This window comes from Petaurus breviceps, unplaced genomic scaffold (genome assembly GCF_028583685.1).
Source record: "Petaurus breviceps papuanus isolate PSGF00001 unplaced genomic scaffold, PetGlider_PUasm1.0 103, whole genome shotgun sequence".
Classification (NCBI taxonomy): Eukaryota; Metazoa; Chordata; class Mammalia; order Diprotodontia; family Petauridae; genus Petaurus; species Petaurus breviceps.
The window spans coordinates 7,033,295-7,049,657 of record NW_027185588.1 but is presented as its reverse complement, the minus strand read 5'-3'; the positions used below and the strand labels follow the sequence as shown (position 1 = coordinate 7,049,657).

At 50.1% G+C, this 16,363-nt stretch overlaps 1 protein-coding gene across 1 annotated transcript in view; it reads right to left on the bottom strand.

Annotated features, from left to right (window-relative positions):
• ARRDC2 (arrestin domain containing 2) overlaps nucleotides 1-16,045 on the bottom strand; it is a 24,506-nt gene extending 8,461 nt beyond the window's left edge. The window contains exon 1 of the mRNA XM_069105756.1: nucleotides 15,488-16,045. Within this exon, the coding sequence (XP_068961857.1) occupies nucleotides 15,488-15,743 (256 nt within the window). The 5' untranslated portion in view covers nucleotides 15,744-16,045. The remainder of the gene's footprint in view (nucleotides 1-15,487) is intronic.
• Between the last annotated feature and the right edge of the window lie 318 nt (nucleotides 16,046-16,363).

Here is a 16,363-nt window from a genome sequence, read left to right as displayed (position 1 = left end):
GGGGGGGGGGGGGGGGGGTTGAGGGTGGGGTGAAGGAACTCACACAACTAGTAATAAAGGATCTGGGGCAGAACCTGGTTCAGAGCCTTCGAATGGGGAAACTGAGCTCCGGAAGGATTGAAGGACTGACCCAAGATCACACAATAAGGTCGTGGAACCGCGGGACTCTAGAACCCAGAAATCCTGCCTCTCGATCCCTTGGGCTTTTTCAGTTTAACATATTTATTGAGCGCTCGGGAGTCCATGGCCCCGGGCCAAGATTCACTACCTTTCTACCCATCCCCGCCCCCCTCCAAACCTCTCGGTTCAACTTCTTTACAACAGTTAACTAATGGGGGGGGGGGGGGGTAGAAATTGGAGGTAGAAAGAGGCCCGGGGCTCGAGACAATAGGTGGTGCCTTCCACAAGTTACTTTCCATTTACGGAGATCAATTTCCCTATCTATAGGAAGAGTTTGAACTAGATCTCTACTTTCTCCCAGTTCTGACATCCTGTGTTCTCAGGGCCCTCCCTGCTCTGACATTGTGGGTTCTAAGGGCCCTCCAGTTCTGACATTCTGGGTTCTGAGGGCCATCTCACTTCTGACATACTGTGTTCTAAGGGCCCTCCCAGCTCTGACATTCTGGGTTCTAAGGGCCCTCCCAGTTCTGACCTCTGTTTTAAGTAAGGATTAGCACAGGCATCAATACAGTTTGGAAACCAAGCTTTCCCAGGTCCTGTGCAGAGTTTGGCACTGTTGGGCAGACTTGGGAATTTCCCCACAGTTCAGAGCGGGGAGGAATATGGTGGAGGATATACTCCTCACCCCACCCCTCCAATCCCTGAAGAAGGAGGTAGTTAATTAGTTTAACAAAGTGACTTTGAGGTAGACTTGGCCCAGCTTCCAGAACTCACCAGCCCCAGATGCCACACCCCCCCACCCCCCCCCCCCACACCCCCTTTCCATCCCTCTAGGCCCAAGAGCTCCAAGAAACATTTCCATCCCAAAGCAGGGTTTTAGTCTTCTGGAAATGGAGTTTTCCTGGGCCTGGAGGCAAGACCTAGTCCAGCCAGGTAGAGCCTATACTATGATATAGCTATCCAGATCCACTGGGATTTCCCCTCCTTGGTACAATGGAAAGGGCACCCGGTTTGGAGATGGGTAACCTAGTTCTCACCTCAGCCTGTGACACAGGGCACGTCACTTTTCTGTGAGCCTCAGTTTCCTCAACTGTAAAATGACAGGGCTGGGCTAGATGAGCTCTAAGGTTCAACAAGTGTGGGGCTGGTCACTGCTGACATCTCTCCCCAATTTCCTTAGTTTATCCTGCAGGGTAAACAAGGCTGGGATTCCCTCAGTACCTAAGCAGGGAAAGGACAAAGAGGCCTTCTAGACCTACTCCTACCAGAACAAGGAGCCTCTTTACATCTCCAGAGAGGGGGATTTCCTTACAAGATTCCTCTCTGTAAGACCTCCTGGGAAGAAGAATCCCCAGGGGGGAAAGAGCACAGACACACTTGGACCTTGGCTAAGCCACTTAACTTGCTGGGCCTCGGTTTCCCTATCTGTAAAACCAAGGAATATGATCAGAAGACCTGCTTTCCAGCTCTCAAACAAAGATCCTATAAGTCTTTCTGGATATTCCCCATTTGTTTACATCTGTTTTGTTTTAAAGATAGGGGTCATCCTAACTGGAGTCTTCAAGTGCAAGAATTAGCCTTTGCTTTATATATTTGTAGTCCCAGGACCTCCCTGGGGAGGGAGGGGCCAAATAGCCCTCCTTGCTTTGTTTGAAATCCTCCTAGGCTCTGGTGGGGACCCCCCCTCTAGGTCCTCAAGTGTGACCTTTGATCGAATCCAAAATTTGGACTCAGTCCAAAGGCCGAACTCGAGGACCTAGAGGGTCACTTGTGGCCTTGAGGCCGAAGGTTCCCCACCCCTGCTCCATGGAAAGGGAACTGACCATCTCTCAAAGTCACCCATTCGACTTTGGTTGTGGTCCACTTGTTTCAGTCCTGTATTGACTCTGTGATCCCTCTCTGGGGTTTTCTTGGCAAAGATACTGGAGGAGTTTGCCATTTCCTTCTCTGGTTCATTTTACAGATGAAGAAATTGAAGCAAACAGGGTTAAGTGACTTGTCCAAGGTCACACAGCTAGGAAGTGTCAGACTGGATTTGAACTCGGAGAGATAAGTCTTCCTGGCTCCAGGACTAGCAGGCACCCTAACCACTTCACCACCTTTGCCACAATCCATTTTGGGTAGGTTCCAATTGTTAGGAAGTTGTTACTGACAAGAAAAGATTTATCTTTCTGTATCTCCCATCTACCATTTTAGTTCCACCCTCTGGGGCAGAGGAGAACAAAACTAATTTCTCTTCCTCAGCATGGGGGGGGGGGGGGGGGGCGCTGCTTCTGTTTCCTCTCCCACAGTTCTTCCCTCCCTCCCCCCAACATCAGGTTGTCTGTGAGAAGGAAAGGAAAGAATAAGGGGGTTGCATTGGCAGGATCACAGATGGAGTTGGGGGGAGGTCAGGAGGCCAGGAAGGCTCCTCTCCCCAGGAGAGCTTGTCTACTGGCCCAGATCCAGGCGTGGGGGCCTCAGCTGTAAGATCAGCCCAGGCATGGCCAGCACTGGAGAGGCAGACTTCCACCCACCCATCTAAGCTGGGCAGGAGCAGAATGTTCCCATTTTTGTAGAAAACTGGCACATCGTTGTTTAAAGCTGGGACCCAGGAAGGGACTCCTCACTCTGGGGTCCCCATCCATTAGAGAAAGAGAGTGTGCCTGTGTGTGTGAGCATTTGTGCCTAGGAGGAGGAATGACCTTATGTACTGGTGAGAGTGAATTTGAGATTATGTGCGTAAGAGGGAGGGAAAGAATGTGAAAGGGTGAGTGTGACCTTCTCTTTGCAGAGAGTGAGAACTATGGGTACAGAATTCTGCATACACCGTCAGACACTTGGGCTTTCCATCTAGCTGGCTCCCATACCTGGAATGCTTTTCTTCCTCAGCTTTGCCTCCTGGCTTCCTTCAAATTCCAGCTAAAAGTCTCACCTTCTATACCTTTCCCAGTGCCCCTGAAATCCAGTGTCTTCCCTCTGCTGATTCCTGCCAATTTCTCCAGCATGTCTCCTCACTGTACATAGGCATCTGCATGTTGTCTGCCCTCATTGGACTGTCAGCTCTTTGGCAGAGACTGTCTTTTGCCTTTTAGTATCTCCTGCCTTTAGTAAGGTGCCTGGCACACAGTAGGGGCTTAATGCACTTAGTGTTCATTGACTGATCTGACACTGTGGATGGCTTGGTTGGTTATAAGGAACTGCTTGTTACTTTAATTCTTTGTTACGATGGCTGGATGGGTGGGAGGTGTATGTATTTAGAAATCAAGATGATGGAAACATAAATGTATGTGTGTGTCGACAGATATTAAAGAGTAAGAGAGAGAGAGAGAAAGAGAGAACCTGAAAGGATGGGTTTGGAGTCATCCAAAGACTCTGGATTAAAATCTCAGCTCTGTCACTTACTTGCTATAAGGTTTTGCATGTTTCAATTTGAGTAAGTGGCTTCATTTCCTCATTTTGATGGAGACAGAGGGGAGAAAGGGCCCTGGTTCAGGAGTCAGGGAACTCTGGTTTCCTAGGATTTTGTCACTCCCTATGTGATCCTGGACCTCAATTTCCTCAAGTGTGAAATGAGAAGGTTGGATTAGATGACCTCTAGGTCCTTTCCAGTTTTAGAGCTAGGATCCCTCTGATTCTCTTCTTTAAAAAAAAAAAAAAGAGAATGTGGAAGGGCTATAATCAGGAAGACTTGATTTCAAATCCAGCCTCAGGAACCTACTAGCTGTGTGACCTTGGGCAAGTCACTTAACCTGTGCTTACCTTTATAACAGCCCGGTCAAGCAGTTAGAATAGTTATTGTTACCCTTCTTCCACAGATGAGGAAATGGAGACTCCCAGGATCCAGCTGAGATCACAGCTCCTAAGTCACAGAAGGGGAATCTAAACCCAGGTTTCTGATTCCAAGCCTAATGAACGGTCATTCCAATACACCCCTTCTTCTAAGACTAGGTTCTTAAAGATAGAAAGAGACCAAGTAAGGAAGAGCAGGAGCCAGAGGGATTTTAATGCAAGGGGAGGGAGGGTATCAGGATGCAGTCATTCCCCTCGATGACCCCTCAGCCTCATGAGAAGTCAGGGTACCAGCTTTGGTGGGTTCTGGTGCTCACCTGCCTTAGACCCCATACACACCCTCTCCCTCTTCCCTTTCCTTCCTCTTCCCCTCCTCCTCCTCCTTCTCCTTTTCTTCCTCCTCTCCCTCTCTGTAGTGGGACCGGAAACCCTCAGGTTGAGAGTCCCTACATTGCCTGGGGCCTTCCTCTGTCCTCAGGAAATTGGCTTTGGAGGAGGCTGGGGGGAGGAGAGACTCAGCCCCATCTCTTCCCCCAGAGTCAGAGCCAGCCAGCCTCCTGCTGTGGAGGGTGGCAGAGGGCCATGGAGGCTGGGGGCAGGGCGTGATGAAACAGGGGACAGGAGGGGGGAGGGTGAGATCAGACTGTACTTTCAGGGAACACGAGTGAAGGAGTTTTCAGAGATAAACATGCCCCCGGTCCAAGAGAGGCGGGGACCCCCTATGACTTCCCTCCTAGGAGTTCGAGGAATGGCCAAGACATCTCCCCTAAGGAGACAGAAAGGACATAGCACAGCCAACTATAACCAGATTGGAGAAGGGCCAAGGGACTTGAACCCAGGTCTGACCTCCTCCAGGGGATCTCACTCCAGCAGTCTGTCTCTTTGTAATGGAAGGAGTGCTGGGGTCCAATCCCCCCACAGCTCCCTTCTCACCACTGGCATGTATAAACTCAGACAAAGCACACTTCCTTTCTCTGGATCTCAGCTGCCTGATCTGTAAAATGGGGTAGTGGGGAACCAGAGGATCCTTCTAGCTCTGAATCAAATGATTTCTCTGTGTTAGGGATGGGGCAAAGAAGGAAGCACGCCCACTGAGGGCATTTCCTGGGGCTGATGAACTGGAGGGGGTGAGCCCACTTTCAGTAAGGCAGTCAGTGCACTGACCCTGTTTCTGAGACCTCATCCTGCCCACTGGGCCAGGTGGCTACCTTACTTCCCCCTCCCCAGCTCTGGCCAGGCATCCCAGGGGGATGGAAAAATACAGCCAGGGCTGATGCCTGCCCAACTCCACCCTTCCTCACACTGGGACCCAGTCACAAGTTCAGGCCTGGCTCCTGCCCAGGACACAGAAGTCAGACTTGGACCTCCTCAGTCCTCACCACCTGCCCCCACCCACTCCACTGGACACCTGGAATAGTCTGACTGTGCACTTGTAGTGACACCTAGTGGCGGGACCAGGAAGGTGCTGTGGAAACCCCAGCATGGAATTTGGTTAACTCCAAAGTAAACTATTTTAATGAGAGCTTGGTCCTGGAAAAAGGTCAGTGTTTTAGGAAAGAAATGGTCCCTCCTTGGAGTTCACAGCAGAAACCCAGATAACCTTAGATACCATGTTAGGGATATATCTCTATCTATCATTCTATCTAACTGTCTATGGAGAGAGTGTGTATATATGTGTGTGTGTGTGTGTGTGTGTGTGTGTGTGTGTGTGTGTGTGTGTGTGTGTGTGTGTCTATGTGAGATGGACCCCTCTGGCCCCCTGCTCTTTTTGTGTCATGGATCCCTTTTTGGAATAATCTTCTTAAATGCATTTAAAAATACATAGCTACAGATGAAACCAATTTTACTGAAATACAGTTATGGAAGGATTTTTGAAAACCAAGTCCCCTGATTTAAAGGTTGGTTAGGAATTTAACAGGAGAAGAGAAAAATCAAAGGATATCCAAAATGGAAGGGCATCTTAGACACAGAGAGCTAGAATGAAGGCCCTTGGGACAGAGAAGGTCAGAGCTGGGAGGGCCCTGTCGAAGCACATACCCCAGCATCCCCAGGGTGGCTCCTAGCACAGGTTCTTAGATCTGCTTCTCCAAAGGAAAGCAACTCAAAATGGGTTAACAATCTTACTTTAATCAATCAAATATATATCATTTACCTAGTTCAGGGGAAAAAGTCGGCCCCCTGCACTTCAGAGAATACAGACAGAAGTTACAACAGAAACTAACACAGTTCAGTAGACAGGGCTTCCAGCTGTCTGACCATTACATCCATACCTAGTCAGTTACCAGAGGGGGAAGCACCAGCATCTGGGTTTTCAAAGCCAGGGGGATCAACAGCTGCCCAAGTCTCATCTGGCCAAATTACACTCTTCCCAAAGTGATCCCTAAAGTAAAACCTCACATCAGGGTATATATAGTCTTCTCCTGGATCAGAGGATGTCACAACTTCTTGACCCACTGCCAAAGCATAAAGTAACAAGGTGTGAGCATTCCTGAAAAACAAGCCTCCCGCCACAGGTTCCATGTGACCACAACTCAGGCTATTAGGGGGCAGAGTATATTTTGAGGGAAGGTTCTCAGAGTCACTTAAGCCTATCAAGGGGCCAAGGGGCAGGGAAGATCTTCAGATTCCCATTATAGGCCCTTAGAACAGAGGTCAGAGCTGGGAGGGCCCTTAGGACACAGGATGGCAGAGCTGGGAGGGCCCTTAGGACCCAGGATGTCAGAGCTGGGAGGGCCCTTAGGACCCAGGATGTAAATGGAACCGCAGAACTCCTCCATGTGGACATGTCCAACTGGTTGCCCTTGGCCCTTTCCCTCTATCTTCTCTCTCTAAACAATCTGTGCACATGACTCTCACATCTCCATCTTGATCTCTGACTTCTGGTTGGCTTTCCAGACCTACAAATCCAGTTGCCTTCAGTCCATTTCCACCTGGACATCCTACCAACACCACAAACTCAAAATGCCCAATAAGAGTTATCTTTTCCCTATGCTTATTCCTGGGCATCTAGGTGGCTTAGTAGATAGAGTGCCAGACCTAGAGTCAGGAAGACTTATCTTCCTGAGTTCAAATCTGACCTCAGACACTTACTAACTGTGTGACCCTAGGCAAGTCATTTAATCCTGTTTGCCTCAGTTTCCTTATCTGTAAAATGAGCTGGAGATGGAAAAGGCAAACTGCTCCAATATCTTTGCCAAGAAAACCCCAAATGGGGTCACAAAGAGTCAGACATGACTGAAACAAATGAGCAACAAACACTTCCTCCTTGGAAACCCACTATTCCTGTTCCAGAAGCTGGAGAGCTGTGATGGCATCTGGCCAATTTCCGTCTCCAGGGTCCCCAACAATCTCCACTTGGTGACTTCCAGTAAGGAGGAAACTCCCTTCCACTCTAGGCAGCTCCTTTCCCTTTTGGGACAGAGAGGATTCTTAGGAAATTTCCCCAAACCTGCCTCTCTTCCAGCCACTGCTTCTAGCTCTCTGGGACCAAGCAGAAGGAGCTGGACCCTTTCCACACTCAAGAACCCTTAAAGTATTTTTGACGGAGCTCATGTTCCGCCCATCCATCTCTTCTTTAGGCTAAATTTCCCCTACTCCTTCAGCTACAACTCCCTCCCAGAGTTACTGTGAGGATCCCATGAGTAAAATGCTTAGGACAATGCCTGGCACACAGTAGGGGCTTAATAAATGCTTGTTCACTTCCTCTCTTTCCCTCTTTCCCCTTTGGCCAATCCCTGTATGGCCCGATTCCCAAGTCTGCACCAGCATGGTTGCCCTTCTTGGTTCGGTTTGTTGATGTCCTTCCTAAAAAGTCATGCCCAGAATTACTCATAATACTCTATGGTGATACCTTTCCCTCAGTCTCCTGTGTTTGAAACCCCTTGGAGTTGATTATCGTGGACTCCTTGCTCTCCCAAGTCATGTCCGTTCCTCTACCAGAACATCTCCCATCTGGTCCTCCCCCCCATCACCACCCACTTAGGTGACTGAAGTAGCCTCCAAACAGGTCTTCCTGCCTTCAATCTGTCCCTTACCTGCTTATTTCTCTTAGGCAGCTGGTCTGGCCAAGGCCCTCCTTCCCATGAAAACATTTCCATGAACTCTCTAATGACCATAAGGCAAGTTCAACGTTCTCAGTCTGGCCCTTGACGACCCAGTGCCACCCTCCCTGTTTTCTGACTCTTCTCATATTCCTGCCCTGGGCTCCAGCCACACCGGTGCTCTCTGTCCCCCAAACACACCACACTCAATGTCCCCTCCTCCAGATGCCCTTAGTTGGTGGTAATGACTTTCTTTGGAACTTCACAAAACACTGTTTTCATCTTTTATGCAGATGTCCCAGAATATTCTGTATTTGTCTTAGCCCTCTACTAGACTGTAAGCTCTACAAGGCCAGGGACCCTGGTCTTAGTGAAATTTTTTATCCTTCCCAGTATCCATCACAATCTTCTAAATATCAGGGGGGGAGGGGTATGGAGCAGAATCTGTGATTTCATTGGCATAAGGAACTTCCAATTAGGTAAATCTCTCCACCAATACAAATCTAGACCAGTTTGGTTACTTCAAGTCTTAGGGAACTGCTTAGGAGCCTGAAAGGTAAGGTCACTTGCCCAGGGTCACACTGCTAGGAAGTGTCTGGGTAGGACTTGAACTTAGGTCTTTCTGCTTTGGCAGGCTGGTTCTGGATCTGACCTCACTATGTTGCCTCTGTTCTACATACAGCAGGTGCTTAATGAATGTCTGATGAATGAACAAGCAGACTTATAACCTTGCTGCATGATGGGGAGGGGTAAGAAGCATTCCTGGGGCTTTGGGGGGGGTGCAGCCAGAGCTGATGGGGCAACTTGGCAAATGGCCCAGGGCAAACTATACAGCGCTTTCTTGGCAAAGAGTCCCTGCTGGATCCCAAGTGGTTTTAGAGTGCTACTGAAGTAAAGGGGTGTGTGGGAGAAGAGAAGTGTCCAAACACCACAACCTCACCCCTGAACACAGCGGGGGACCTCTGTCTGCTCTCCCAGATCCTCATGCCCACATCCAGGGTTGGCTTTCTCTGTGTCTGTGATTTGAAAGACACCATAGGAATCTGCCTCCCCTTCCAAGCCTTCTGTGACCTAAAAGCTCTGCTCCTTTCCCACCTGCCTGCAATCTTGGCTTCCATCCTTCAGAATTACATCCAGTGCAGGAGCTAGAAGCGACACTGGAGGCCATCCACTCCAACACTTGCATTTTACAGATGAGGAAACTGAGGCTAGACAGGGAAAGCAAACTCCTCAAGGTCACACTGTAAGGTAGAAGCAGGATTCGAACCCAGGTCACTTGGTTTAGCATTCTTCCCTTGTGATGTTTCCCCCAGAAAGTCTCTGGAAGAACAAATAGCATCAGAGCTGGGGTGACAAGCCTTGAAGCCCTCCTTGTACGAGAGGGGAAGGGACCTAGCCATGGTATTCAGTTTTCTGGCCCCCTCTGTCTAATCGTGAGTCCAACCTCTTGCCTCTGCTGCAGACAGCTTCCAAGCCAGCATAAACTGTGGGGTAAATATTTACCCATGGGCCAAAGGGCTCCATCTTCACACCTGGAAACCTCAGGCCTTTTCAATTTGCTTTCCTGTGTGTAAACAGCTCCTCTGGGGCTATATGTGCAGCATTCCCATTACAGAAGGACTTAGCTGGGAGGACACAGAGAGAGAAGAGGAAAAGGCCTTTGGTAGAGGTGGGGGTTGGGAGGAGGGGAGATTCAGGATTCGGGGCCAGAGAAGGTCCAGGATCATAGAGGGAGAGCTAGAAGGCACCTGAAGGGCCAGCTAGCCTAACTCCTTCCTTCTATAGAGAAGGAAACGGGCCTAGATGACTTAAGGGATGAACAAGTGTTCCAGGGCACACAGGTGGCAAGCAGAAGAACCAGGATTTCAACACAGGTCCTCAGCCTCCACTGCATCATGCTGCCTTCCCTCTAATTGTAATCATTCAGTTAGAAGCTCCCCGAGGGCAGGAAGTGTCTTTTCTTTGTACCCCTGGCCCTCAGCACAGTGCTTGACACACAGTAGGTGCTTAACAGATACTGACCGACTGACTGTGGCACCTGGCATTGTGACTGTGGGCAAGTCCTTGTTCTACTCTAGGCCTCATCTCTCCATCTGTAGCAGAGCAGATGAAATCCTGGATTGAGAATCAGGAGACTTGGGTTTGAATCTGCCACTTTAATTATGGGATTTTGGAAAAGTCATTTTTAACATCTCTGGTCCTCAGTTTCCTCATCTGCAAAATAAGTAGGTTAGAAAAGATGAACAGCAAGGTCCTATTTAGCTCTTACGGCCTATAGCTTTGCCCAGACTCCCCAGACTGGGTGGCTCCTTAGATGACAAAACAGGAAGGTAAGTGTGGAGTAAAAAGAGTGAGTCAGAGGACCCGGGTTCAGATTCTGCCTCTGCCCATTTACTGCCTGTGCAACCCTGAACAGGTCAATTCCCAATTTCTGAGCCTTAAGTGTAAAAGGGTTAGACTTAGAAGTTCTCTAAATTCTCCCTCCTAGTGTCTCACAGGAACATCAAACTCACTCCGTCTGGAGTGAGGGGGGATCAACTCTCCTCCCTGCAGTTTCCAGGTAGAAGAGATTAGTCTTCAGGTGAGCCCAAGTAGGCAGCAGCAGGGGCACAGACTGAACCCCGCCTTATGATGGGACTAGAGTCCAAACACACTAATTCCATCTAAGTCTGGCCAGCCAGCTCAGGGCTCCGAAAACCTACCATTCACCGTACCGACACTAGATCAAACCTCTAGGATCTTCATTTCCCAAATTAGGAATGGAGAGGAGAAACTGAGGCCCTATCCCTGGAACATGGGATATGGGGAAGAGAAATGGATCTTTCATACTATTAAAGGTTTCACAATATTGTCCTGAGCCTTCTCTTCTCTCCTCAAACCCCCATTTCCTTTCTTCTCTGCAGGCAAGGGAGTCTCCTACTTCATTATTTTAAAGTTTTATTGATGTTTAAAGTTTTTACATCAGAGTCATTTCTGGATATATCTTCTCTTCCCTATCCCCTGCCTCCTCATAGCCAGTGAGCCTTCACTTGTAACAAAGAAAAACCCCAAGTCCAATGACAGATGGTGATCTCAGGCGACAATGTATGCAACATTCCGTACCCACTGTCCCCCACCTTTCCAATGCAAAGCCTTTCCTTGTACTTTACTGAGGATTCCCCCCATAGTGATATTCTCCCTTTCTAAAACTGTTCTACATTGTCCCTCATTCTCTTTTCCTTTGCTTCAGTCTCCGAGGAAGAGATGGCCCTTCTCCTTGACAGGGTCAACCATCCCATTCCAACCATTTTCTACACCAGGGGTGCCTAACTCAAATAGAAAGTGGGCATCTAATCCATATAGAAAAGATCCCTGCAGGTAGCACACTGACTTCATTTTAAAATGTAATACTATCTATCTTTTGTTGTAGTTTTATTATTTTGTTAACTGTTTCCCTTTTCTTTGCTTAGTCGAATTTCAGTCACATCTGACTCTTTGTGACCCCCCCCCCCCAGTTGGGATTTTCTTGGCAAAGACACTGGAATGGTTTGCCATTTTCTTCTCTAGCTCATTTTACAGATGAGGAAACTGAGGCAATAGGGTGAAGTGACTTGCCCAGGGTCACACAGTTCGTGTCTGAGGTCACATTTGAACTCAGGTCTTACGGACTCCAGACCTGGTGCTCTCTCTACGCCACCTAAATGTTTCCCAATTACATTTTAATCTGGTTCTGGCCATATGTGGAAGCGCTGTGGGCAGGCAGCCTGTGGGCTCTGTGTTTACTTCTGTTCTATGCCACAAACCATCATAAACACACTTATCTGTTTACACAGTGTACCCTCTCTGTAGCTTGTAATCTCCTTGAGGGCAGGGGCTGTTTCGTTTTCTCTCATTTTTGTATCTCTAGCATCTAACTGGTATACAGTCAGCACTTAATTAATGCTTTTAGGCTTGGATTGGGGGATCACTGCTTCGACAAGCCCATCCCCAAGCCCCTCTCATCTTCAGCCTCTTCTTTTCTCCTGGATTCTTCTGGGCAGCCTGCTCATATGCTCAAGCTTCCCCCAGCCTCTAACAACAACATCATCATAAACAATTCCATTGCTTGACCCTGACATCCTTCTGAGGTTATTGTGTTCTCTCACCCCTCTTCTGGCTAAAATCTTAGAAAAAGTTGTCTCTGTTCATGGCCTCCATTTCCTCTCCTGCCACTCACTTCCCAACCACCTTTGATCCAGCTTCTAAATCCATCACGCTATTGAAGGTCCACTCCCAGGTTATCGGGGATGCCCTCATTAGGGCTGATGACCTTTGGCCAGACTTCAGCCTTCTGGACCTCTTTCAAAGCCGCCCTTCCCTGGGCTGGTCCTCTCCTGGTTCTCCTCCTCCCTGTCTTTCTCAGTGTCTGATCCACTTGAAATGTGAGTGTCAGACTCACGGAAGGATGTCAGAGAGCACCTAGCCCAGTTCTTTCATTTTACAGATGAGGTGACCTAATTCACTCAGAGTCCCAGAAATAAGTAGTTGAGGCAGGTCTCGAACCCTGGTCTTGTGCCTCAGCTAACCGAATAATCACCATCTCAATTGCTCCTCTGGCTACCCCACACAGTCCCACAAGGCCAGATCTCCCATCCTCCTCTCTTCTCTTTCCACCCTCCCTCAGTAATCTCATCAACCCTAGGGGCAAGGATCCTCTTGGAGACCACTGGGAATCACAGTGGACTCCCAAATCTACATGTACATCCAACTCTGGCCTCTTTCCTGAGCTCCAGTCTCTCACTAGCAGCCACTGGCCAGACATTTCCACTTGGATGTCCCACGTGGCAAACATCCCATGTCTGAACTGGAATTCCTTACATTTCCTGCTCCTTCCACCAAACTGCTATTTTTCTGAGGCAGCTAGATGGGACAGTGGTCAGAGTGTTAGGCCTAGAGTCAGGAAGCCCTGAGTTCAAATCTACCCTCAGATACTTACTAGCTGTGTGATCTTAGGCAAGTCATTTAACCTCTGTCTTCCTCAGTTTCCTCAAGTGTAAAAATGGGGCACTTCCCTCCCAGGGTTGTTGTGAGGACCAAATGAAATATCCATAAAGCTCTTAGAACAGTGCTTGGCACATAGTAGGTATCTGATAAATGCTTGTTGCCTTTCCCCTCCCCTCTTTTTATTTTGGGGGACACCATAATCCTCCCAGTCTTATAAATTCTATCTCTACAATATCTGTCACCCAGCTTTTCCCATCAGTCACAGCCTTTACAGCCATCATTTGGAGAACTAACTTCTATAGGGAAAGGGAACAGCCATGCCACCAATGCCAACTGGCATAAAGAAGGTGGGTGAGCCAGCCCAGCTGAGACAGCAAGGTCCCCTTGAGGAGAGAAAGGAGGCAGCCTGGGCCAAACCACTACCGCCATGCTCACCATTCTCCCTCAGACCCAAGAACCTTGGGAACAGCAGGGGCCCCTTCCCACAAACCAGCAGCTCAGCCTCCAGTCCCATCCCCAAAGCCACCATCAAGGGGAGAAATCATCGTAGAGACCGGACCTGCCTGCCTCATCACCAACTGAGACAACTGCCCCCAAGAGTCAGAAAGACACAGAATTCCCAACACTGGCAGAATCTTCCAGGTCACGGGTCCTGCTTCCAATCCAGGCCCCACAGCCATCATTCAGGAAGTACGTCCCATAGAGAAGGGGCCAGCCATTTCCCCCAGCTGCCTCTCAGTGGCCATATACAGGGTAGGTAACCCAGCCTAGCTGCAGCAGCCAGACCCCTGAGGGAGAGACAGGAGGCAGCCTGTGCCAGGCAAGTCAAACCCCCACCCCCTGGGCCACCACCTCCCCAGAGACCCTGATGAAGGCAGCCCAGAAGCAGAGACCTGGGAAGAGCCAGGCTTCCAGCCGCAGGCCCCCAGCCATAGCTATCAAAGACCCAGAAAAGAGAGTTCTCGTCACCAAATTCATCAGCATTCTAAGATGGCCCAAAGTCAGAAACTGCTATGATTTCAAAGAAAATGACATTACAGAAGAGGCATCACCATCTGCTTTGCTACTACCCCTGAGGATCATGGGACTTTCCCATCTGACTTGCAGCTGAAACCTCCATAGGCATTATCTCCCCCAACTTGTTTGCCTTTCTATTTATATTCTCATGGTTTAGCAGACTGCTTTGTACATAGTAAGTGCTTAATAAATGCTTTATTCATTCACAGAGCAACCTAAGTTCAGGCCCCCTTACCTCATCCTACAGCAACAGCTTCCTCATTGGTCTACCTGTCGCTTCAATCCATTATCCACATACATAGCTACTGAGGAGGTACAGGCTCTGGGAAATGTTGAAGTATAGGTTTAGGGGTGCTCGAGACCCCAAAGTACCGACACCAGGGCCTGCCAAATGAATTCAAGTCTTCTCACAGCCAAAGAAAAGCAAAGTTTATTAAAGGTTCACCATAAGAGCTAGACTCTTAAGGAGCCTCGGTATCCGTGATGCTTGTACTGGACAAGCGGGCCAGAATCATCTGACACATAGTGAGTCTGTGCTAGGTCATTCTCTGGCCTTTCATGGAGGCAAAATCGGTCTGATATACAGAAAGGTTGTGGGAGGAATCTAGGGGTGGTCTAGAGGAGGAGTTTGGGGAGGGTCTTCAGGAGGAGTCAATGAGGTCAGACTCCAAGAGAGATTACGGGTGGGAAATAGCTGAAGACTACCTGGGGATGACCGACAATGGAGGGCTAGGCTAGTTTAAGGGTAACAGATTTGGGTGTAGATATTTTGGGAGGATCAAGTTCGGGGGCTAGCGGACAAAGGAAGGCTAGGCTAGTTAACAGAGATTTGGGCAGAGCTATAAGGAAAGACTTATGGCCTCAGGCAAATACCCCATCAAATGGGAAGATTCAAGGAGAGCTCAAAGGGGTTCCCAGAGCTTGTACCTCTTCAGATACCAAATAATCTAAGGAGAAAGCACAGATCTGGACCGTGTCACTGTCTGGCTCAAATATCTTTGGTGGCTCCCTACTGCCTCCTTTATGTGGAAAAAGAAAAAAAAAACCCTCTTTCTTCTGACATTGTAAAGCCCTTCTCAAGCCCACTCGGTCTACCTTTCCAGACTTATTTCTTGTTACCCCCTTTCAGGCACCCTAGGGTAAACTCGAGTATTCTCTTAATAGATACTGTAAGCTCCCCGCAAACTGGACGACGGTTTTCCCAGTTCAGCGTTCTGGGCCCAGTCTAGGTGCCTTGGGGCGGGCAGGTCTCCAGGCCAGAGTGCACACGTAGTAGGCACTGGGTAAATGCCGGTGAAACTGATCGGGAAGGTGGCCTGAGGCCCATCTGTCAGCAGGGGGGAGGAGGCGTGTTTTCTCAGATGAAATGAAACAAACTGGGGAAACTGAGACCCACTTCCAGACTCACTCTGTCAGAAACCGAGCCCAGCTTGTTTCACAAGCAGAGGATGCTGCGGGGAGATGCCAAGCCCATTTTCTAGACCCAGAAGGCTCGGCCCCGGAACAGACGTGCTTGCTTCCCCCCGGCTAGGCTAAGCCGCCTGGAAGCCGGCAGTGTGGCCCGGGGCGGGGCTTACCTCGGGGGAGCAGCTGCCGGCGGCTTCGGAGGAAGCTCTGGAAGGCTGCGTAGTCGTTGTACACGGCGTTGACGCCCACGCTGCGGCTGTCCAGCCAGTGCACGGCGGCGGCCCCCCTGGCCGCCACGTCCAGGCCCTTCACTCGCAGGGGGCGGCTCAGCTCCAGCACCAAGAGGCCGCTTAGCAGCTCCCCGCCGTGATAGGCGCCGGGTCTCAGCTCCAGCTGGAAGCTGCGGATTCCGCTGCGGCCCATCATGTGCTGCCGTCTGAGGACAGGAGGCGCGGGGAGGCCGGGCTGGGGCTGGGGGCTGCTGCTCCGGGCAGGCTGTGCCTCCGGCCGGGGTTGGGGGAGGAAGCAGCCCGTTCACGTCTGGGGCCCTGAGTCCCAGGGGATGGAGGGATGGAGAGCGGGAGGACCGGAGCCTTCCCTGGGCCCTTCGCTCAGCCCCCGCGCCGTGGCAGGGTCGCTGGGTGCCAAGGGGGGAGGTCTGGGCTCAGGCTCAGGCTCAGTCGGACGCAGGCCGTGCCGGGTTAGAAGCTGAACTCTGTGGGGCCCTTACGTGGCCCAAGGCCACACCTTGTCTGCAAGCCCCGCCCCAGGGCATCCTCCCTGCCCCCGCCCGGAAGGCTCCCACCCTCGAGCTGGAAATTCCGTGCTCGCCGGGTGGGGGAGACACCGGGGGCGAGGCTGTGCTTGTCCCTACGTGCTCAGGACTACGGGGGAGTTTTTGGGAAAGGTGGCTTATAGCTCTGGCCGGGTCCGTGAGAAATGGATCGTCAAATCGGAGAGTGGAAGCTGGGAAGACCCATTCCAAGGGCCTGGCCAACGGTCCGGGCTGCGGGAAGCAACAATCAGGGACTTAAAAAAAATAGCTC